Source organism: Mercenaria mercenaria, chromosome 1 (genome assembly GCF_021730395.1).
Source record: "Mercenaria mercenaria strain notata chromosome 1, MADL_Memer_1, whole genome shotgun sequence".
In the NCBI taxonomy this organism is placed as follows: domain Eukaryota; kingdom Metazoa; phylum Mollusca; class Bivalvia; order Venerida; family Veneridae; genus Mercenaria; species Mercenaria mercenaria.
This window is the reverse complement of record NC_069361.1, coordinates 80,112,046-80,137,599: the sequence shown is the minus strand read 5'-3', so window position 1 is coordinate 80,137,599 and position 25,554 is coordinate 80,112,046. Positions and strand designations below refer to the sequence as shown.

Genomic DNA, 25,554 nt, shown 5'->3' with positions numbered 1-25,554 from the left:
ATGGCAACCAAAAGGAAAAACTTTAAAAATCTTCTTGTCCAAAACCACAGGGCCTAGGGCTTTGATATCTGTTGTGTAGCATCATCTAGTGGTCCTCTACCAAAATTGTTCAAACTATCCCCTTAGGGTCAACTGTGGCCCCGTCTTTGGGGTCACATGGTTTATGTAGACTTATATAGGGAAAACTGAAAATCTTCTTGTACAAAACCACATGGCCTAGGGCTTTAATATTTGGTATTTAGCCTCATCTAGTGGTCCTCTACCAAGATTGTTCAAATTATCCCCCTAGGGTCAAATATGGCCCCACCCCGGTGTCCCAAGTTTTACAAAGACTTATATAGGGAAAAAGTTTAAAAATCTTCTTGTCTGAAACCACAACATTTAGACCTTTGATATTTAGTTTGTAGCATTGTCATATGGTCCTTAACCAAAATTATTCAAATTGTACCCCTGGCGTGAAAAAGAGGCCCTGCTTTGGGGGTCCCAAGTTTTATATAGACTTATATAGGAAAAAACTTTAAAAGATCTTCTTGTCTGAAACCATACGACCTAGGCTTTTGATTTTTGGTATGATGCAGTGTCTAGTAGTCCTCTACCAAAATTATTCAAATTATGCCCCTGGGGATAAAAGAGGCCCCGCCCTGGGGTCACTTAGTTATTATGTGAGTTATATAGGAAAAAATACTTTAAAAAATCATCTGATCCTATTTCCAGGACTGTTTAATTGTAATTACCTGATGACCCCAAGTAATATGTTGTCACTTGACTGTGACCTTGACCGACTTACCTACTTTCTTGTTTTTAGCTCACCTGTCGCGAAGTGACAAGGTGAGCTTTTGTGATCACGCAGCATCCGTCGTCCGTGCGTGCGTAAACTTTTCCTTGTGACATCTCTAGAGGTCACAGTTTTCATGGGATCTTTATGAAAATGGGTCAAAATGTTCATCTTGGTAAATTCTAGGTCAAGTTCAAAACTGGGTCATGTGCGGCCAAAAAGTAGGTCAGTAGGTCTAAAAATAGAAAAACCTTGGGACCTCTCTAGAGGCCATATTTTTCATGAGATCTTCATGAAAATTGGTCAGAATGTTCACCTTGATGAAATCTAGGTTAAGTTCGAAACTGGGTCACGTGGGGTCAAAAACTAGGTCAGTAGGTCTAAAAATAGAAAAACCTTGTGACCTCTCTAGAGGCCATATTTCTCAATGGATCTTCATGAAAATTGGTCAGAATGTTAACCTTGATGATATCTAGGTCAAGTTCAAAAATGGGTCACGTGCAGTCAAAAACTAGGGTCAGTAGGTCTAAAAATAGAAAAACCTTGTGACCTCTCTAGAGGCCATATTTCTCAATGGATCTTCATGAAAATTGGTCAGAATGTTTACCTTGATGATATCTAGGTCAAGTTCGAAACTGGGTCACATGCGGTCAAAAACTAGGTCAGTAGGTCTGAAAATAGAAAAACTTTGTGACCTCTCTAGAGGCCATATTTTTCATGGGATCTGTGAAAATTAGTCAGAACGTTCACCTTGATGATATCTAGGTCAGGTTTGAAACTGGATCACGTGCGGTCAATAACTAGGTCAGTAGAATAGAAAAACCTTGTGACCTCTCTAGAGGCCATATTTTTCAAGAGATCTTCATGAAAATTGATCAGAATGTTCATCTTGATGATATCTAGGTCAAGTTCGAAACTGGGTCACATGCGGTCAAAAACTAGGTCAGTAGGTCTGAAAATAGAAAAACCTTGTGACCTCTCTAGAGGCCATATTTTTCATGAGATCTTCATGAAATTTGGTGAGAATGTTCTCCTTGATGATATCTAGGTCAAGTTAAAAAATGGGTCACATGCCTTCAAAAACTAGGTCATTAGGTCAAATAATAGAAAAGCCTTGTGACCTCTCTAGAGGTCATACTTTTCAATGGATCTTCATGAAAATTGGTCAGAATTTTTTATTTTGATGATATCTAGGTCACATGTGCTCAAAAACTAGGTCACTTTGTCAAATAATAGAAATAAAGACATCATACTCAGTTCAACACTGGGTCATGTGGGGATAGGTGAGCGATTCAGGACCATCATGGTCCTCTTGTTTAAGAAACAGCCTTGAAATTGTGATGACATAAACAGTTTTGCACACCAATTGTAAAACTGAATTTCATTGACCATGAATGTGACCTACTGACTTTCTTAATATTTTATCATCAGTTTGACATTTGAAACATGTAGCTCATTTTACTCAGGTGAGCGATCCAGGGTCATTATGACCCTCTTGTTGTTTGTTGGTTTGTGTGTGTGTTTTGCACACTGCACAACAGCTGGTTAACTGATTAATGATACTGAGTTTAAAAGACTTGCCTTCCAACACCTGAAGTCTCAACTTGGTATTTTATTTATTTGGAAAATTTTATCTGTTTCCATGTGTGAATGTGACTGGAATAAGGCTAAAAGTGGCACCTGGGTTCCTCCTCCAACTGATAAGCAACAGTGTTTATGTGTGTTCTCTAGACTTACTTTTGTGTGACTCAAAACACATCAGAAAGCATATTGTACCAACATTTCCCTGTCATACATAAAAGTGTGTTTAATTAAAAGTACCGATATTTAACAATTTTGATACAAGGAATGTTTCGATTACAGTTATGAGATGGAGTCTAGATCCGCCCCATACGCAAGTGTCTCGAGAGCAGAACAGTATGAAGAGGACAATGTTGAGGTGACTCAGGAACAAGATGTTGACATGGAGGAGGAAGATGAAAAACCTTCAGGTAACTTTATATTTACTGTATTTTGTTTACAACATTGAGCAGAAACCTGATCCTCAGTTACTTTTAGAGTAATGGTTTCTTTGAAATATGCAGTCTCCAAATAATGGAGTTGTGATTATTAGACAAAATGTGATGATAAGTAATATAGTCCTGTTCCTACATTATGATAAATGTGCAATAATTTCAACAATTTTTATCAGGTATTTTGTCATTTTAAAATAATCTGTTTTGAATTATGTAGGCTTGACAGACAATGTGTTAATGGATGTCACTTTCAAATAACTAGTTCTGTATTAAATGGTTAATTTAGGACTGATCCCTTAATAGCAGTGTCAGAAAAGGTTTTCATGCATGATGTATAAATAATCATTTTAAAAAGTGAACAGTACGTAATTCTGACTAGTTCACAACGCCTCAGAAAAATACCGCTATTTGTCAGGATTGCAAAGGTAATGTTGAGTTGCACAGTGGGATTTGGGATGGGACAACTGTACATTATACATGATTATTTCCTGTCTCCTATAATTTATTTTTTGAAGTTGTCAAATATTTGTGGAAAACTAGTCTGTCTATATTGTAGTGAACACAAAGAAACTTGTTTAGATATGATATTTAGATGTGTTTTGAATATTTCCAGGACCAATGCTTGCATTCAAGGTGAAAGAAGATAAACAAGAGAAATCACAGAATCCCTTCAAGAACAGATCAAACCCTTTTAAGGTATTACACATTTAGTAGTTGATAATATTAGGATATTACATTTATTTTATCAGTGTCCCCCTAGAAACCTGCTCTGTTAATAACCTATTTTTAATACAATCTGTATATACTCCTTTTATGCTTTAATTCTTTTCTCTCTTTGTCAGTTGACGCGCGTCAAAGTCTATATCCTCACAAGGGGTTTGACTGAATGGAAGATAGATAGATTGATCCATATGTGATATAGTGGTTAATTTATTGCCTCTCGGGATGTTGAGAGACATACAGCAATTTCAGCATTGTAGCGATGAGTAAAGAAATAAATTTTGTAACTGGTCAAGATGATGATTTTGTGATAATTTGATTAATTTACAATGTAGCAAATAGTCTGTTTAATGAAAAACTTTTATCACATGTACCAGGTACATATCTGTTAGCTGTTTGTCTTTAACCAAGATTTTTTGTATTTAGTCAATTAATGTCCACATATTTCTCAGATCTGTTCATGTGAGATATTTTCAGCGTCAATAGTAATCTTTTCTGTCTTTGTACAGGTATCAACTCCACACCCAAGTACAGCACTAACCAAGGGTACACAGGTTTTTGACAGCATGTCAAAGAAGAAAGAAAAACCTTCCCCTCTTTTTGCTGTTGACACAAAGTCATCAAAATCTTCACAGAAAAAGGTCAGTTTATAGTTTATTCTTTATGACTAGAAAGAGTTGTTGGTAAACTAAGTAACTCAAAAAAAAAGAAGTCTGACAACTTGAGGTGGCTTTTATAAAAATTTGATTGAAGGGTTATAAAACTGAGTTTGGAGACCAGTGCAGTTCATTCATGCCGTTGGTAAATTTTAGTTTGTGTTCAGAAACAACCAGTCATATGCTGGAGTTTCAAGACTGTTCTCCAATTTTCAAGTTCCTTTGGCCCAGTACTTTAGCTAAAGAGGAGACAGTGTTGGGATTACAATGGGGTTTGAGCCTGTAGCTTCCAAGTTGGTAGGGAAACACATTTATCACCAATTTCCTTTTCTATATTTACTTATATCTAGAAATACACATGAAGGGAACCAGTCAGTATTATTTTGAAATGTTAAAATATTAGGTTTTTGCAAGGAATGTTTACAAAATCACAGATATGTTATCTTGTCATGTTCTAGAAAATGAAAAATGATAGTTTAAAAAAAATGAATTCTATTAATTTATGGAAGGCCAGTTGTTAAAGAAATTGTTCTATATTACAGGGATCACAACCCAAACTGTTCATGAAAAAGAAATCAGAGACTGTAAAAACAAATAAAAATGAGGAACCAGCAGCAACACAGAAGTAAGTAAATTAATAGTTGCATTGTTTACCATGCAGATTTTATATAGTTTTATCTTTAACCTCTAAATTGTTTATATGCTACATAATTTTTCTTTGTTTAAAAAATGGTTGAATTTAATGAAAGTTGTTTATTTTTACTTGCCTGTTCTACTGTGTCCATACATTTATGCAACTTTTGTTTAAAACAGTGACCATTTACTGATAAGGCATATTTATATGCTAAAATGTTGATTCTACAGGTCGGAAGTTCTGTCTTCCAAGACAAATGTTCTTGTTGACGATATGACAGGAGATGCGTTTGAAGTTATTAGTTCTTTACCTCTAATTTATGCGCATAAGTTGTCAGTGCATGTAAAGAACAAGTTAATATTGGTACAGAATCCAGGAACACTGGTTAGGTTAACTGAACCTCCATTTCATAACTGAAATACTGTTGAAAAATTGCATTATACTTGTCAAACAAACCAACTTAATGTAAATACTTGTTTGTATCTGTAGACCTGCTTCTGCCTTTGACCTTTGGTTAGAAGAGAACTCAGACAGGTTAAAGGAGACCCAGCCAGAGGCAGAGGAAGAAGAATTTAGTAAATATGCTGCAGAACAGTTCAGGGCTTTAGCAAAGGAAGATAGACAGGTAAATTGCAACTATGACTAGCTGTTAGGTTTGGAATGTATGTTAACATACAATGGCTTATAATTCATACTCTTTAACAAGCCTCTTGTACACTGTTTTATTCCTACATGTCTACATTTATAAAGGATTTGCCACAATTAAGTTATTAGCTCGACTATTCATAGAATAGTGAGCTATTGCACTCGCCCATGTGTCGGCGTCCGCGTCCGCGTCCGCGTCCCGATTTTGGTTAAGGTTTTGTATGTAAGCTGGTATCTCAGTAACCACTTGTGGGAATGGATTGAAACTTCACACACTTATTCACTGTGACAAACTGACTTACATTGCACAGGTTCCATAACTCTATTTTGCTTTTTTACAAAATTATGCCCCTTTTTCGACTTAGAAATTTTTGGTTAAGGTTTTGTATGTAAGCTGGTAACTCAGTAACCACTTGTGGGAATGGATTGAAACTTCACACACTTATTCACTGTGATGAACTGATCTACATTGCACAGGTTCCATAACTCTATTTTGCTTTTTTACAAAATTATGCCCCTTTTTCGACTTAGAAATTTTTGGTTAAGGTTTTGTATGTAAGCTGGTATCTCAGTACTTACTAATGGGAATGGATTGAAACTTCACATACTTGTTCACTATCATGATCTGACATGCACTAAGCAAGTCCCATAACTCTACTCTCTTTTTTTTCAAAATTATGCCCCTTTTTCGACTTAGCAGTTCTTGGTTAAATTTTTGTATGTAATCTGATATCTCAGTATCCACTAATTGGAATGGATTGAAACTTCACACACTTGTTCACTGTCATGATCTAACATGCACTGTGAAGGTCCCATAACTCTACTTGGCATTTTTACAAAATTATGCCCCTTTGACTTAGCAGTTTTTTGTTAAGTTTTTGTATGTAAGCTGGTATCTCAGTATCCACAAATTGGAAAGGATTGAAACTTCACACACTTGTTCACTGTCATGATATGACATGCTGTACAGAGGTTCAATACCTCTACTTTGCATTTTACAAAATTATGCCCCCTTTTCAACTTTTGTATTCATTCAATTGACAAGGCTGTTGAATAGTCGAGCGTTGCTGTCCTCCGACAGCTCTTGTTTTTGTAGTTTGTACTTGCCTATTTTAGCTAAGATTGTTCTCAAGTCTGCTTCATTAAAATCCATTACTATTGTAATTTTGGGAGTGGTCTTGGCCTCAGTCGGGCTTGAACCCACAACTCACAACCACCAGATTGAGCAGCGACACCTTAACCTGCACTAGACCGCTTCCCTTTATCTTTATGAAGCAGTCCACACGTTTTTCAAAATAATAATTATAACTGTAGAAAAATGTGTTAACCCTTAGGCTGCTGGCAGCAAGTGATTCTGCTTTTGCGACCAGTGCAGACCAAGATCAGCCTGAACATCCATGCAGTCTGATCATGGTCTGCACTTTTCACCATTCATTCAGTATCTTTTTGGTAAGTACCCCTTTTAACAGTTAATGGTACTGTCCAAATTGAAAGGTGGACAAGTTCATTATAGAAATTTAGCAGGAATCACAGGATAAAAGTGATTTTAGGAAACATAATAAAAGTCTATATTCAGGCTTTGTATACACATACGACTGAGAATTGGTTAGACTGATGTTTGAAATCTGTTCCTTATATCCTAGTTTGCCCCATAAAACTTCCATTGTTACTGATTGAAAATTATAAACTTAGCTGTAACTAAGTAAATGTTATCACTTCTAATTTTAGGCATGGGTGAAAAAAGCAAAATCATTGACTGAGAAGAGTAAGGAAAACAGTGGTGATACAGAAAAAAATGATAACTCTGAGAACAAGAAGAGAAAACGTGATGATAATGACACTGAAGAGGGAGTGAAAAAACACCGAGATAGTATAGAAAGTGAAGTGAAAAAGACACCATTATCACAGACAACAAATTCAAAACTAGCAAATTTTGCATTTAAAAAGGACGAAAGTTAATTTATTTATATAGGATTTAGTTTGCTTATAGTATTTCATGGCAAATTTTATCTAAATATTTGATATTTTTATCAGGAAATGACATTAAAATTTCTTTATTGATTATTATTAGGTACGGTATTTAACTTAACAATATAATGATGAAGTGTAAAAGGCTGTACCTAGCTGTAAATGTATTTATGAAGTCCACTTTAAACTTAGTGTTATATTACTTTGTTCATATATACAAGGTTCTTGACATTAAAGAATACATGTATAGATTGATATACCAAGTGGTTTGTTCTATACTGACACAAAAAGTTTTCTGTGGCCCTGTATTTCAATATATCAAGTGCTTTGGGTCCTTTTGATACACGAACCCTAACTTTTTCATGTATATAGTGATGTGAAGGGGAACAGGTGTATTGTGCGTTCATACAGAGAGGACTATTGTAACAACAAAGATAAGAAAAGGAGTGTCGCTAAGAAAGTGGAGGAAAATACGTAACCAACCAACCATGCCTCTGTACATGTAGATTCCCATGTCTATATATGGAATTTTGGCTGTCATTGGTATTAGATATCTAGTTCTGTCTGTATATTGACGTCTTAGAAAGAAAAGGTAGCAGGTGGACAACAGTACTTTGGGAAAACTGAAGAAAAAAGTTTTTGTCTTATGTAAAGCGCCTTTGAATGTGTTTGGCATGAAAAGGTGACTGTATAAATCTGGTATATTTTTTTCCCCAACAAGTTATGGTACTAAGCATGTGTTCATTCTCCTATGACAAAATGAGGTCGGAAGCGACTGATACAAAATGTTACTAGCCCCATGTGGTTCTGGGACGATCTGTGTATTAAAAGAATTGGAACCACTGCCTTACCCTTGCATGATCTTAAGAGGCGACTAATAGGGTCTTAACACATGGTTTTGCTGTAACTCTGTGATTCCAGCAGGTATACAAATTTTGATTCCATACCTTGTGTTTTTATTTTGATGTAAATGAGATGTGAAATCAAAAATTGTAGTCCTGTTTGGCGCAATATAACCTATACTGTGTTGGTGCGCCATAAAACCCAAATAAAATAAAATAAATAAACTGTTACTAACAAAATGTCATTTTGGTTCAATAAGCAGGGTCACACATCCATGATAAGGATGTGGTCCTTTGAAATTTCTGAAAATATGTAGTCATTAGTAACAGAACCTTTTATTTCATCAGTAGGGGAGACGTATTGTTTTTGCCCTCAGTCCATTTGTCAGGAGAACCATTAAACCTAAAACCTGCAAACTTCATTGGATGATAGGGCTTACAGAGTAGATGATCCGTTTTATTTTTGAGATTACTAGATCAAACTTTTAAGGTCAAGGTCACAGGGGCCTGAACATGGAAAACCGTTTCTAATCAGTAACTTGTGAACCACTTGACCCAGAATGTTGAAACTTCATAGGATGATTGGGCATGTAGAGCAGATGTTGATTGTTAGGTCACTTGTTTAAAGGTCAAGGTCACAGGGACCAGAACATGGAAAATGGTTTCCGAACCATTTGACCCAGAACCTTCAAACTTCATAGAATGATAGGACTTACAGAGTAGATTACCCTTGTTTTTGGGGTCACTTGAGCAAATGTCAAGGTCACAGGGGCCTGAACATGGAAAACTCTTTCCCATCTATAATTTGAGGACCACTTTATCCACCAATGTTGAAACTTCATAGGAATGATTGGACATGCAGAGTAAATGACCCCTATTGGTTTTGGGGTCACTTGATCATAGGTCAAGGTCACAGGGGTCAGAACATGGAAAACCGTTTCCAATCCATAACTGAGAGCCACTAGGCCCAGAATGTTGGAACTTTGTGGAATAATTGGACAAGCCGAGTAGATGATCCCTATTGCAGCCAACCGTTCGTATCTTTGACTTTCGCTCCTGTCCCCTATTGACTTCTTGCCTGTTACTACTTTGCATTGGAGGAGACATGCGCTTTTCTACAAAAAATTCGTGTTATATAATAGAGATTTTTGGCTCTTGGGGCTTTAGATGAAGTGAAATCTTGTGTTTGAATGTGACTTCATGTTACTGGACAAGGTCTAAAGACACTTGCCACCTAAGACTTTTTTGTTATGTTAATAGTTGTCTGAATATAAATTGATTCTAGACCATGATGTGCATGTAGAGTATTTTAAGGACGAAGGTTGTGTTAATTTGATCATTAATTGGGACAACTTTGATGCATTTGCTTTGATATGCTTAAATGTACTGGTAATAAAGTCATTACCAAGAAAAATGTATTCTGTTGCATTTAGATCTGCTGTTTCAATGTTTGACTGAGTCCATGATTACAATGTTTTAAGTCTGAAATTTAAACATTACAGTTACAAAAAAGCTGCAGCAACTTTTACAGTGTTTGTAACTGCTGACTTCCGATTATCAAGGGACAAAGTAAGACTTAACTCTATGTTGTGTTTGTTTTCAAATTTATTACACATATTCTCAGTCTGCATAAAAAATCTGATGTATTTCCCTCACTGCTGAATTTTAGTAAAGCTGTCTGGGTAATTTTCCAGAAAAAAATACCTTTAGTGAAGAAATGTAGTATTTAAATAACTCTGGGCAAAGTCTAAAGTTTCACATGTCAAGTGTTGCCTGGTAGCTTTTTTACTTAAACATAATTTTGTTCAACAACCGAGGTTTTGGGCAACTCAGAAAAAAAATTATTGCATTGATTATAACCAAAGGTAGTGTGAAAATTTAATAATGGCAAATAGTCTGTTGTGTGAAAATGCACAAAAGTATGGTTAAGGCACCAAGCTGTGATTTTAAGTGTACAGCATTTCATTTACATACAGGACACCAACAATTGTTTCTTGAATTTCATATGAAGGCTCACTTATTCACCAAATGAAGACTTTCCCAGCAGTAATCTACACAACTTACTTTTGACACACTTCTGTCAAAGCACAATTTCTCCTTACCTAGGTTTTATTCATAACCTTGTGCTCCTTTAAAATTGCTTGGAATACATAGCCGTAAGTTAACACTTTGTTCGGACCTTGGGCAATAGATTTGACTATAGATCGGCGAACCATTCAGTAAGTGAATTTGCCAGAGGTTTGAAGGACCAAGGGCTAATAGTTTTGACTGTTGCCCAGAAAGAATGTGCAATAATTTCAGTTTTAATTTGTAATACATTATTTACATAATTGGGCGGCTCCTCCAGAAGACTTAGTAATGTTAGTTTGTCAGGGTACGAGTTATAAGACCCAGAGAAGTGCCTACGCCTTTAGTATCTTAAACAATGAAATGGGTCCAAGCGCTAAGGTGACTATGTCTTAGACTAGCTGACAAACAAAATAGAATGTCCTTTGTAAAAACGTATAGCTGGTGAGAACAAATATCTCATAGAATTTTCCTCTGGCTACCTTGCCTAAATGATACGTGTACCAATGATTCATAAATGATTTCTAAATAATTTCAGGGATCAGGCAAATCACTAAATGTTTCAAACTAACAATCTTCAATTAATAATGATTAGCTCAAACTCCTATAGGTTGGAGGCTCTATACTTGACTAGTCTTTTTGTTGAAGTTCCCGTCAGACAATGTCTGAATCAACAACATACGAGTCCTATCGTATAGATGCTCGGCCTCTGTCCTCTTAATTGAAGTTGCAACTCTATATAATTGCCCTGACTCCTGGATGCTCAGTGCCTATATGCTATCACATGTAGCATTCAACTACCATATAGGTATATCCCCGATGCCTTGGCTGTACTTCGCCAATAACGCCAAACATTCTATAAGCTGGAACTCTCCTACTCTCAGCAGATTACCAAATTTAGGTCTCTGTCTCAGCTTTCCGATGCTCGGCCTATATTTGCTAAAGCTCAAAACCTTGTTGAAATTCTGCAACTCTTCTTTAGTCTATGAACTTCAAATGTCTTCTTTTTATGCCCCCAAAGGGAGGCATATTAGTTTTCAACTGTCCGTCCGTTCGTTCGTTAGTCACAACGTTAACTTTTTGCATGAAGGCACTTTACTCGCGAACCACTGCACCCAGGACCTTCAAACTTCATATGCTGATAGTACTTATTGAGTATACCACCCCTACTGACTTTGGGGTCACCAGGTCGAAGGTCAAGGTCACAGGGGCCAACGTTAACTTTTTGCATGAAGGCACTTTACTCGCGAACCACTTCACCCAGGACCTTCAAACTTTACATGCTGATAGTACTTTATGAGTACACCAACCCTACTGACTTTGGGGTCAAAGATCACAGGGGCCAACGTTAACTTTCTGCATGAAGGCATTTTACATGCGAACCACTTCACCCAGGACCTTGAAACTTCACATGCTGATAGTACTTATTGAGTACACCACCCCTACTGACTTTAGGGTCACCAGGTCAAAGGTCAAGGTGCTGCGGGGGCATTTGTCACCATTAGTGACAGCTCTTGTTTAATAATTTATCCGCCCTGACAGGGTAGTTGCAATAACCTTCTCAAGGTACTGGGATAAATTATTAGTTGAATCCTCGATGTGTCTTCTTCTATCGCTGGGTACAGAATAAGCTTTCTGTCATCCATCTACCTATTTATACCATAGCAGACGTGAGCTTTGATTGGTGCTTTTTATAGAACTTGTTTCTGATTGGTCAAAATTTATACATGGGGTTTTACAACGAGTACCTGCTGTAACAAATATCTGGTTCCCTTTAACTATTGTATATGACATAATGTGTGAAGCTGGAATCCAGCTATCGACATAGTGAGCACATTCGGCATACAAACCCGTGTAACTGACTAGATCACCCGAGTTCACCTGAGTGACACGAGTAACAATTGTAGTCCGAACGCTTTATCGGGTAACTGAAAATGATGGAGAACATTACCCATGGTTACCTATATGCTAACAGCTCAAAAGCTTCCGAGCTGTAACAATAATAAAGAATGGTTGCTACTTTTGACACATAATGAGGACAGACAGTCTGGTATCGTTGTTAGAGATGAACTGGTACGACTTCTGTCAGAGTGAAAAATCAGACTGGATTATTATCAACCAACTTTTCAGATTCTTGGATCAAGTAATACTTGGAAAAATGTTCAGCCCATAATGTTTAATAGACTAGAAAATTCTATTTTATGTTAATTTATACTTTAAACTATTTCCGAAGCAAGACCTACAACTTATATTAACCCTCTTATGTCTGCACATGACTCTACTACCCCGAACCATTTCAAATTAAAAGAGTGTTTGGTATACGGTAACCATTGTCACGCAGGTGTGAGTGAATCCATTTTCCACATTTGAGCTGAATGCCAAGGACAGTTGCTGATACATTTACCATTTTCAACTATTTTTGTATATCCTGACAGGTGATCGAATCCACAACCTTCCACTGAAGAAATATGTTACGAAAATGAATAAGCTCAACTCTGCTGTCTCTATTCCCCCATGCTAATGTATTTCTTTTTTTTTTTTAAATGAAAATGTCTTTGTTTAAAATGACATAACCGAATTCACCATGCTCACAAATAGCACATAACAAACAGTATGCTTTTTTCAAACTTTGTACGTAATACAGCCATCCCTTACAGAAGAAAAAGGCCTGCTGCGTACTCTTGCTGTGTACATATAGCGTATATGATGCGTACAGGATGTGTACTGAAATCAAGGGCTTTAAATAGTACGCAGGATATACACCGCACATACACCGATAGTACGTTTGTAGTACACTTTTGACATGCAAATGAGCTCTGCCGCGTACTACTTGCTGCGTACATGCTGTGGACTACATAGTACACAGGATGTACGCTGGAGGAATTTAGTATGCAGGAAATAGGACGCAGCATGTACGCGGCACATACACTTTTCACATGCAAATGAGCCTGCGGTGTACTACCCCTGCGGCGTACATGCTGTGTACTCTTGTGGCGAAACTACTGTGATAATGTAAATTCCTTACCCCACCAACTTTCATATGCAAATGCTGATCATTTGGACAGAAAAAAGATAAGTGACGTGCATCAGTAAGTATTTACCCATACCAAAATAATGTAGATTGATGTTATCAAATAAATTAGTATGCTTTTCTTCATCCACTTTTCAATGAAATAAATCAATTTTTGTAGCATGTAATTTGGTAAACATTTGAAGAAAATGGCGTAACTGCATCAAGGGGAAACAACTTTAATGCAACTAAATATAAGTGTTATGATTTATTATAGACGATGTGTGCGTAGTATGTATTTATTTTGATTAAAATCCATCTGAGAACAATCTAGGACTGGAATTATATAAGCATTTATACACTTTTACGTCTGTAAAAAGTAGCGCACCAAAAAATTTTGGATTGATTTTTTCCAATGGGGCGAGCGCAATTAGCCAAAAACGTTCTGAAAATATACGAGTGGCAAATCCGATGAACAACTTTTTAATTTGGTGAGGCCTTAATGAGTTAACATAATGAGCATTAAAGCCTTTATAAAACATGGTAGAATGGTGTTTTGCTTAAGAGTATTCAAATAACAGTGAGAGCTGTTAATTCTTCTCATTCGGGCGCTGCTGAGGCATTATCTTGGTAATTATTTCATGTATTACAAAATGTAATGCAACAAAGTTCAAATAAGGCTTTTCAATTATCCAAGTTAGAAAGCTCCAGGATTAATTCAAAATGAAAAAGAATATATTTTTACACTGCATGCAAGGTGCAGCTCAGAAATCATTAAGATGTAAGCTTCACAAATGAACATTGCAAATAGTTTGGCAAATTTTCATTGTTCAGAATACCGGTAATCTGAACTATTCTATGCTATTAAGATAAAAGTTACTCGGAAATCAAGTTCTTGCTTCCAAAAAAAAAATGTACAAATCCTTCCTGCATGAAGTGTACTTCAGACTTTTACCTAAAAAAATTCAAAGTATAAACACCAAAAGAAAATGAAGAAGTCCCTCCCGCATATATGAAGTTTACTTCAGACTTTAACTTATGAAAAAAAAACTAAGTATAAATGCCAAAGGAAATTGTACAAGTCTTTCCCGCGTATATGAAGTGTACTGCACAAATTTCAAAGTATCTGCGGTGTACATGCAGTGTACTATTTTCTTGTACAAGTCCCTCCTGTGTACATGCAGTGTACTCCTTAAATTTTCAGAGTCTGTGCTGCGTACTTGAAGTGTACTAGTGACCTCCTGCGTACATGCTGTGTACTCGTCGAAATAGTACGCGGCATGCGGTGTATGTAAAATGTACTCCTCTGGCGTACTACTGTGTTTGCGGCATATACACAGCAAATACGCAGCATGTATGCCACAGAGGCTTGCTTCTGTAAGGGATGAAATGTGCTAAATGCTAGTTTGACTTTTAAAAGACCAAGTACCAATTCTTGATGTTGTTCAGTTGGGTTCATCACCATTTCATACATTTAATTTGCCATATATGACTGACAGTCACTAATGGTAACAAATGTTCACTCTCCCTGGCAAGCTTAGCAACGTAAGTGGCCTACCAGTACGCTTTCATAAGGAACTGACAACTATACATTCGTATGAACTGAGGTAGATTGCAAATGGCCATGAAAGGAATTTCTTCGCTAACCGGATCAAACCCGTGACCTTTGGACTGGCAGTACAGTGCATCAACTACTGAGCTAACTAGAGAACAGTACCATATGAGTTTGAAAGAAGGTTTGTCGGCAAGTAGGGAGGTTGAATTTGTTACTTATAACTTCAACATCAATGTGTGGCTTATTTTGTGGATTATTTGTCATTATCACTAATTATGTGTCTTAAGCCTACATGTTTTTCTCAAAGTTGTCCCTTGTGAACCTAGAAAGAAAACTTAAAAGCTTTAAGAATCAGATGAGAACCCTCGAAATATGCTTGACATGGATGTTGCTGTAAGAAGCAGATTTCTCAACCTCTGTCCTATTCAGCAGTATTACAGATGGGGGCATGGATGCCAAAAGAGCATTTCAAAGTTACTCTGCATTTAGAAGAAAGTAAAAGGTTTTAAAATAACAATGACAGCACGCTCCACTATTGGAAGGCAATTGTCTATATGAATGACTTCCGGTTCTAGAACTGAAATAATGATTCAAGGATTATTTGACTTGATTCTATGATCTCGCTTTAAAACCCTGAATAGATATAAGAAGTTTTCAACCCAGTAACGCCCTTAGTTTTGACAAGAGCATCTTAATGGTAAAATTTTAATCGTTATTTTCTTACTGCAAAAAAGGGACATAACTTTGCCAAAATTAAAGTAAGTGTTATGGAACTTGATGCTTTTACCTTGCTTTACAACCCTGAAGACATGTGAGAAATGTTAACCCAATGCCCCCATTAGTTTTGGAGATAGTAACTTGCATGCAAACGCACAAGAAAGAGGGCATAACTTGTCCAAAATTAAGGTTATGGGAATTGATGCTTTGACCTTTCTTTACATCACTAGAGACATGTATGGAAGATTCAATCCAATATCTGCATTAGTTTCCGAGATAGTATATAACTTGCATGCAAAAATTTAACCAGCTTTTTCTAAGTTTAAACAGTGGGGCATAACTTGGCCAAAGTAAGAGTTATGGAAGTTGGTGCCATGTCCTTTACAACATGGAAGACATGTGTGAAGTTTCAACCCAGTATCTGCATAAGTTTAAAAAATAACTTGCATGCAAAACTTTAACCCCAAAAAGGGGTCTGACTCAAGTAAGAGTTATGAGGCTTTTGATGTGTTGATATGACCTTATTCTACAGATCCGAAGGAATGTGTGAAGTTTTAACCAAACATCTGCATTAGTTTGGATATACTAACTTGCATGTAAAACTTAAAAGTGCATTTTCTAAGTCCAAAAGGGGCATAATTTTGTCAAAATACATATAAGAGTAATGGGACTTGATCATCTGTGGATAGTTAATGACCTTAAAAAGTAAAAATAGGTTTCAAAGCAATATGTCTATAAATGAGACCAATAATTTACATTAGATTCGATCAAGAGTTATCTAATTTGATTATTTTGGTAGGTCTGATGAGTGGAAAAAGTTGTTTGAAGTTTCAAATTCAATATCATCTGGTTATCGAGATAACGCCTTGATAGTAATTGCACTCAGAAGTTTACAAGTCTACCAATGACGCCATGTTTAAAGTGTTAATGCATTCGGATACGATCACCCGCCTTTCCCAGCTTCAGGAGGTGGGTAGAATTCGGGTGACACAACTACTATCGCCCGGGTTACACGAGTTATACTCGAGTAATACCCAGGGTGACTCGGGTTAGCTCGAGTATGTATGCCGAACGCGCCCAGTGAACCGAAATTAGCCACAAATGAACCAATCCTATTATTAACAACAATTCCACAATAATTATAGCAATGATAGCATGAAAAGGGAGTCAAGCACTATCTGTGCTTATGTGTTACGTTATCAATATATCAAATATACAAATTATTCTGACATGGAGGATAGTGCAAGATACAGAGGGATGCTCCAATTCCAGAAGCTTTCCTGCCAAGCATAAAGTACCAAAACAAGGGACTCATCCCAATGTTAGTAACTGAATTATGTCTTCCCCCCGCACTGGGGGAGACATATTGTTTTTGCCCTGTCTGTAGAACCTTCAAACTTCATAGGGTGGCAGGGCTTATAGAGTAGATGACCCCTATTGTTTCTGGTTTATTTATTTGGAAGTGTGAAGTGTCTAGGGATACGTACCTCTAGAATCTGATTCTAGGGGTACGGATCCGTACAACTAGACAAGCCTGTTAGGTGTTTTCTAGGGGTACTGACCTCCTTTTTCTGGAGATTTAGGGTTGTGTATATCTTAAATTTTGTTGAAAATGAAATAACAAATAAAACTTAACCAGTCTTCACTTAAAACTTGAATCTAATTGGTTTACAGATACCAGCGTTCACTCGATTGTTTAACTTCTCTTTCAAAACCTAAATAACCGAGGAACTCCAAATAAATACACTGTTCTGTGCCGATTAGTTTGTTGTCAAATAAACTGTTGATAACAGCTAGATTAATGAATGAATCTATCCCTTAAATGAATTCTATTTGAAATTCAGCAAAAAAAAAAAAAAAAAAAAAAAAAAAAAAAAAAAAAAAAAAAATAGGCATAATAAATTATGCACCTATTTATTTTGTTGTTTAACAAGGTATAATGATGATCGGCACGGAACTGATTGTTTAATAATCAATTAATTAAGCGACATTAAGTAAAAGAAACTGTTTGTGCGTCCTTTGTACCTCGTAACGGCTACCAAATGTGTGAAAAACATAAATACACTGAGGGTTAATTATCAATTAAGTATAGTTTTTTCCCCAACATATTTAACATTATTTTGTTTAATCTTTATATCTTTTTTTCTGCCAGTTTGAATCCTCGTGATTTATTTGGTGTTCCTCGGTTACTTACGTTTCGAAAGAAAATGTAACAAATCGGATGAACGTTGTTATCTGTAAACCATTTAGATCCAAGTTTAAGGTGAATTCTGATGAAGCGTTATTTTTATTTCATTTTCAACAAGATTTGAAATGTAACTGACCCTTAATATCTAGAAAAACGGAGGTACATACCCCTAGAAAACGCCTAACAGGCTTGTTTAGAGGTACGGATTCGTACCTCTAGAATCAGATTCTAGAGGTACGGATCCGTACCTCTAGACACTTCCGATTTATTTTTATTTTGTTTGGTTTAACGTCGCACCGGCACAATTATAGATCATATGGCGACTTTCCAGCTTTGATGATGGAGGAAGACCCCAGGTGCCCCTCCTTGCATTATTTCATCACGAGCGGGCAACATGTAGAACCACTGACCTTCTGTAAGCTAGCTGGATGGCTACCTCACATGAAGAATTCAACACCCCGAGTGAGGCTCTAACCAACATGGATGAGGGCAAGTGATTTGAAGTCAGCAATCATAACCACTCTTAAGAATTTAGCAGCCTGTAACCTTAAGAATTTAGTAGTGTGTAACCTTAAGAATTTAGTAGTGTGTAACCTTAAGAATTTAGAAGCGTGTAACCTTAGAATTTAGTAGTGTTTAACCTTAGAATTTAGTAGTCTGTAACCTTAAGAATTTAGCAGCCTGTAACCTTAAGAATTTAGTAGTGTGTAACCTTAAGAATTTAGTAGTGTTTAACCTTAAGAATTTAGTAGTCTGTAACCTTAGAATTTAGTAGTCTGTAACCTTAAGAATTTAGCAGCCGGTAACCTTAAGAATTTAGTAGTGTTTAACCTTAGAATTTAGAAGTCTGTAACCTTAAGAAATTAGCAGTCTGTAACCTTAGAATTTAGCAGTCTGTAACCTTAGAATTTAGCAGTCTGTATCCTTAAGAATTTTGTAGTGTGTAGCCTTAAGAATTTAGTACTCTGTAACCTTAAAAATTTAGTAGTGTGTAACCTTAGAATTTAGTAGTGTGTAACCTTAGAATTTAGCAGTGCGTAGCCTTAAGAATTTAGTAGTCTTTAACCTTAAGAATTTAGTAGTGTGTAACCTTAGAATTTAGTAGTGTGTAACCTTAGAATTTAGCAGCCTGTATCCTTAAGAATTTAGTAGTCTGTAACCTTAAGAATTTAGTAGTGTGTATCCTTAGAATTTAGTATTGTGTAACCTTAAAATTTAGCAGTCTGTTTTCTTAAGAATTTAGTAGTCTGTAATCTAAAAAAATAGTAGTGTGTAACCTTAGACACCGGTTGGCAAGGGAGGTAATTTGTAAACATGCCTCCCAAAGGGAAAGGAGCTGCCAAGGTTATTAAAAAAGTAGTTGATAAAGTTATTCATCCGCCCTACCTGAAGACAAATATAGCGGCAGGTCAAGCAGCAGCTGCTCCTCCACTTGGACCACAGCTAGGACAGGTAATTTAAAGGCAAAACTCTTCTGAAGTCTCAAGTGTCTTAGTATTTGGACACAAGGTAATTCGGGCAACTAGAGGTTTCAGAAGGCTTTTAAGAACCGTCATAAAAGTCATATCTGTTTTTGGTTGTTTAAAGAAATCACTACATAATAATTCTTAAAGATCATCAGTATTTTAAACATCCTGAAATACACACTGCTAACCATAAGAGGTCAATGACTTCAAAATAGGCCTTACTTGATTTTCAGAAATCTTCATTTTTAGCTCGACTATACAAAGTATGGACAGCTGTCATACAGTAGATATTTTTTAGATTAAGCCTTTAAGGCTAATTAACCTTCAAAATGCACTGAGGTTTTTGTGAGCAGTCCCTTCTCCACTATGTCCAAATAATTGTACTCAAGAGTTGAATATCATTATATTTTTTTTGACTGGTTAATATCCCCCTCCAAGCTCTTAGGGTAGACAACGTGAAATATCAGAATGTAAAATTGGTCTACCCAAGGTCTCGTTATTTAGACTAGGCCTACTTCTCTGCATGATATAATTGCAACCGAACAGTCCTTTCAACACTTTACTGAAATATGTCAAAGTGGGTGCTGAATTATTTCATTGTACCCAAGGGTTGTTCTGGACCTAAAAAGGCCAAAATATAAAATGTGTCCATCCATAACTTTTGTGGGTACATTGTTGATATCTAACTTTTCAACCTATTTGAAGGTTTTGACAAGTAGAGTAACTTCGGGTATATTCGACACCTTAAGCATAAAAACGGTGAAGCAATTTTCGTTGCAGAATGACCGGTGCGAACATTTCATGAAAATGAAAGTAGACCTTTTCTGCGTCTTCAGTATAAAACGCTGCCCAGTGTTTGCATCTACATCATCAATATGATGGATTTTATTTTGATTGTTGTCGTCGTGTAATTTCGACATCTTTCGGGCAAATTCGGAACCCTGATGAATTTTAAAAATATACAAGTTGAACATTAATCATTTTTGTAGAACTACATTAAAAACAGCTAATTTCGCAACAGACATAACACATGGTTTTATGCTGACGAGTAGGCTCTAATTTTTCAGATTTTATAACTCAAGCTATAAAAAGTTAAACAAACAATAATCTTTATTGTTCTGTAGATTATACAAACGCTGGCTAATTGTTTCGGGAAACAATATAAGATATAGCCTCATTATTGAATAATGATGTTTATTTATTCATTCGCTGCTGCCGTCTTTTTTGATACGGTACCATTTTCTACCATCTGAACGGCGGAAGCATGTTTTGACGGAGAGTAGCTGCAACATTTCGCATGAATTTGTCTCGACATTTTAATCTGATAGAAGGGTTTTTGTTACCGAAATATGTGGAGTACTCAGCTATAATTGTTTTAAATAACGATCGATGATATGTTCTTATTGTATGCTGTTCAGTATATTACACTTTGCATGAATTTTTATTGTCTATTGATAATTAATTGTCATATATTCATATTGGTCCCAGGTGTAATTATGTGCACGCTAATTAAATGTACAGGACCTGGTGCTTTTTAATGACGTAATTAGCGACGTCAGCTCAGGTTACATACTCTAACTCTAAGATTCTGTGTGGACAAAATTAGGAAAGCTTGGATTGGTAAAAAACCGTTTTAACCACTTGTATACCGTAAATATCCTTTAAAGGAGATATAAGTGAATAATTTTGAATAGTATGACAAATTTGCACGACAATGTTATATCTTGTCTTGCAAATTCGTCACCCCCTAGCCAAGGTCATGTGTAATAGCAGTAAAATTTAGGCCATATTTTTAAATTGAAATATGCAAGAAATTAAAATTCAGAAATTTGTTTTAAAAAGGTATTTTTTTTAAAGATTATTTATTTATTAAATTAAGAAGATTTTCAGTAGATTTATTATGCAGATAATATGCAAACAAAATGTGAAGCCAAGCTATATGATAAGATATTGGCACTTTTATGTGCAGATATGTGACATCTGGCATTACCTGTCCAGAACTGCTAATTGCAATTATCATAAATTGGTGTGTCTGCTATCACCAGGTATCTTTAATAAGCTTGTTGTCATGTAGATATAATTTGAATATTGAATAATGGTATTAGTTTATGGCTTTAGATGTGAGAGGGTCATCCAGGCCCTTTCAAGCTTAAATTTGATTGGCTACTGATAAAAGTATATTTCTTTTCATTGGTTAATTATTTTTATTTGCAAATCTTGATCATGCAGTTTTTGCTGCTAGTCAGGGAGTTAAGTTTTAGACACAAAGGTGTAAAGATGTTTTAAAAGTTCCTGGCATCTCTTGCAAGAAATAAGGGCATATCAATGACTTATATTGAGTCAGCCTATTAAACTTTGAAGGAACACTTAAGTTTTACTTTGTTATTTAAAATACAGGATTTTGTGAATTGTTGTAACTTTAACATTGGAAATATATTATTCACTGGAACTTTGTTACATCTTTGTTGCTTGTTACAATCTAAATGGGAAACCTGAATTAAACTTCAAAAAACAGTTACATTGTGTTTTATCTGCATGCAGTGTGGACAATTATCTAAAGGTCAAGCCTAAAACCAAAGGCTTATCAGTCTGTCAAAATGAGGTTCCTTTAAATATATAACACTCGGTGGAATCTCACAGGAGCTCGAACCCGGCTAATTTCCCCAAGACTACAACAAATCAACCGGTACCACCTGTGAGCCCGAGTCATGACCCCAACACCCTGGAAACGATAAGGGCCCTCTATGATGTTTAACATGACTGCTGAAAATCATTCTTCAAAAGTTTCAGAAAGTTTTCCAAAAGAACACTGGGCACATCTTCTTCATGGTACCAACATGGGGGAATATTTTTATTCTGATGACTATGTGTTATAAACAAATTCTGTTTTGAACTGACCGAATCCCCTAAATTACATACTTAAAATCAATGTGTGTAAATATTTTTGTGATAAATGTCAACTGTATATTTATATGTTGAATTCCATTTTCTATGGCCTAAGGCATACAAAACCATAAATGAAACTTTTAATTTTGGGAACTTGCTAACTGATTGACGGCAAATATCGACAAAATATTAGAAGAACAATGAGGTTTCCCATGTTAAAGGGAAATATGTAACATTAAATGATATTTATATCTAGAAAGAGCTGAATGAATATTAAGACTGGTGAAAAGATATGAAAATGGGGCAAAAGAAAACAGATAAGGCAGTTTAAAACAGCAATTTAATGAAACGGCGCTATTTTAGGCAAAGTGATGTTATCTTTTGTTCCTTAATTAGTACAACCAAATATGTTTAATGGCAACTTTAAAGTTAAATGCAATGTTAAAGGTTAAAAAATTAAATAAAGGTTTACACCTTTATATACGAACTAAAAACCATTAAAGTATGACTACACAATATGATTATCTAAATCGTTATTCATTTATTAACCAAATTTTGATAAGAAAGAATGACCATCACTGTGCCCCAAACCGAAAAAAAAGAGAACCATGATGTCACTATGTCCAAAATGGCTGCAGTTTCATTGCAGGGAATATAATATATTCATATGAAAATAAATTTTATCTAATTTGTTTGTTGTCCTTTTTTGCTAGTTTTATATGACACTGACCTTTTTCTAATACAAATTTTTGCTAAATGTGCATATTCTCATATAAACAGCGGGAACAAGTAATAAACAAGCTGGTCGAAACTTGTTTTGTAGTAATTGCCCTTTGGACTAGTACTAATAATCGTATTGCGGATCCCTCTAAACTAGTACACACTAAATAGGAATTCTTCTTTGTATGGCGCCATCTAATGCACAGTAAAATGGTGTAAAAATATTTCCCAGAAATGGGAAAAGCATGAAACTGGTACATAACTACTTAGGGCAAAATACAAAAAATGAGCATGAGACCCACTCCGAAAAACCCAAATAGGGGCCGAAAATCCAAGATGGCCGCCATATAATATATTTAAAAAATACATAATATCATAAAAAATTTCTATTGACCTTACAGTTATCATATAATAAGCAAAAACCCCACCTGCCTGAATAAATCCAAACATATTATATTAAAAAAAATCCCGCTTTTCCAACAAAAATGAAAAAGTTGTCTCCTTGGATAAAATGTGCTATTAAGCAAAAGAAAAGCCCATAATGCATTTATATGAATCAAAATTAAGTCTATAAGGGGTAACTGGCTATAAAGAAAGTTTAAAATGCAACAGTCTTGTGCAGAACTTTACAACAATTGTAAATTAATTAATTATAAATACATCGAACTTCGGTAACTGGAACCCATCAGGACCGACTAAATTTATTCGAATTATCGGTAGTACTAGTATGAGTGATCGAAAAATATATTATAAAGGAATTTGTTTGGGACTGACGTAGATTAATTGAAGAAGGGTGTTCGAATTATCAGAGTTTGAGCAAACGAAGTTTTAGTCTGTAATGTGTATTAGTGAATAAATGAAAAATGTTTCACTTTGCATAGTTTTCGTACTCAAATTTGTAAGTGTTGCTGTTTTCATTTCAATTTATTAACACTAAGAGAACTAATGACAGTTAATAAAACTATAAAATTTCATTAATTATGTTAGTGTGATAGACCATGTGAACATCCCTGGCCTGTCAGATCACATGATTTCTTTGGGAAAAGTCATTGCCGGTTGATCAACGTAATCAAATTTACATTTGAAATGTCCCTGTAATATTCTGTTTTTGTCAAATGTAGCACATGTGCCATAAAAATGGTTTTATAGTTTAATGTCTAAGCATATAATGTACAGTCACTAATGTCCTGATCACTCTCAGGCAAAGACCATGAAGATCATACTGTTTCCTGTAATTTTGACTCGGTGGGGACGGGGATCAAACTCGAAAAATGTGCAGTTCAAATTTCATACTGCGCGCTTTTAACATCCTTGCCAGGTTCTCACGGCTCTAACACGTTCACACTAATTTTCTTCCCACCGTTTCTTCACGTCCAGTGTGTTCTTACTACATTCTTAGTACGATCAGTCAGATTGCACCCTCGCTTACCATGCTTTAACCATATGCTTATCACCTTTTCATGATTCGTCGGCTACTTAAAAATTTCTACGCCATGTCCCTCTTTTTTTTCATTCCTTCTGCAATTTATATTGACATAATTGTGTCCGCACCCTACACTCAAAACCATAAAAACAAAAATGACGACCCCCCACCCACCCCAATGAAGAAAAGAGAAGTCTTATGGGAGAGGACTGCGGTGAATAAGCAAAAGCAGTGTGAAGGATATACGGAGGCCCAAAAGTCCACTACAAGCTGCCAGTGCTGCTGAGTCCATGATTATGTGGCAATTCCTGAAAAGTTCGATACCCATTGCTGATTGAAAACGAAGTGATTGGGAATTGGATCCAGTATTCATATTTAAATTTATCAGAATCTAAACCCAAATCATGGCGAAACCTTCGCAAACGTGACATAGATGTGTTAAAAACCGAAAGAAGTTTTAAATAACCTTATGGGGGTATACTACAATGTGGCATGCACGTAGCATGGTCATAGCACACAAGCGTAGATAAGTTGTAGTAAGAACTCCATTGACGTAGCAAGAACGCAATGAAAAACCCAATGACAGCGCAGTGAGCACGCCATGCAGCCTTTCCCGTCCGCACCACGCTTGTACATGTCCTACTAGGTTTTATTTAATTATTACTACGTCCTTCCTGCTTCCTGATTAGACCGCGTTCTCACTACATTTTTTTTGAGCTGTCCAAAATTCGACGCGTTCTCTACACTTATGGAGACCATAATTATTAATTATCATGTTCTTATCGGAGTCTACTGTATTTCTTCTACATTGTACAAGTTCTTACTGCGTCCTGCTAGTTTTTACGCGTATGGGAACGTGCTGAGTGTAACGGGGGTATAAAAATTTAAAAGCAAATCTATCATTTCTACAAGAAAAATGTGCTCTAATATCTATTTCTGGACATTTTTCTGAAATTAAAATTAAATTAAATGTGATTTCTTGAGGATTTTTTTTTTAATGAGCACAGTACATTCGAACACAATTTTAAAAAACCAATTTAAATTACTAGTTTTAAGACGACAAATATTATCTATTTACCATTTGTACTTCCAGTTAAGCAGTCCAATGTAAAATAACACTGTCTTGTCAAACAAAACAAACCAGTACAGCTCGCGCTTACCGGTGAATCAAGCTTTTAAATGCATTTTCTACATCTTTCCACAAACAAACTGTTTGTATTATAGACTATTATATTCCCGGGTATAAATGGAGGCTTCGATACTCTTC

At 35.8% G+C, this 25,554-nt stretch overlaps 1 protein-coding gene across 4 annotated transcripts in view; it reads left to right on the top strand.

The window, feature by feature from the left end:
• Positions 1–25,554, top strand: part of LOC123532651 (WD repeat and HMG-box DNA-binding protein 1-like) — a 98,050-nt gene that overhangs the window by 32,168 nt on the left and 40,328 nt on the right. For 2 of the 4 annotated variants that reach the window (XM_053552199.1, XM_053552186.1), the window contains exons 21-26: positions 2,639–2,766; positions 3,404–3,486; positions 4,020–4,151; positions 4,709–4,791; positions 5,290–5,425; positions 7,174–7,668. The exons of the other annotated variants lie outside the window; for them this stretch is intronic. In XM_053552199.1, coding sequence (XP_053408174.1) covers positions 2,639–2,766; positions 3,404–3,486; positions 4,020–4,151; positions 4,709–4,791; positions 5,290–5,425; positions 7,174–7,404 — 793 coding nt within the window. In that variant the 3' untranslated portion in view covers positions 7,405–7,668. Of the gene's footprint in view, positions 1–2,638; positions 2,767–3,403; positions 3,487–4,019; positions 4,152–4,708; positions 4,792–5,289; positions 5,426–7,173; positions 7,669–25,554 lie in introns of those variants that run through there. 4 annotated transcript variants of the gene reach the window in all.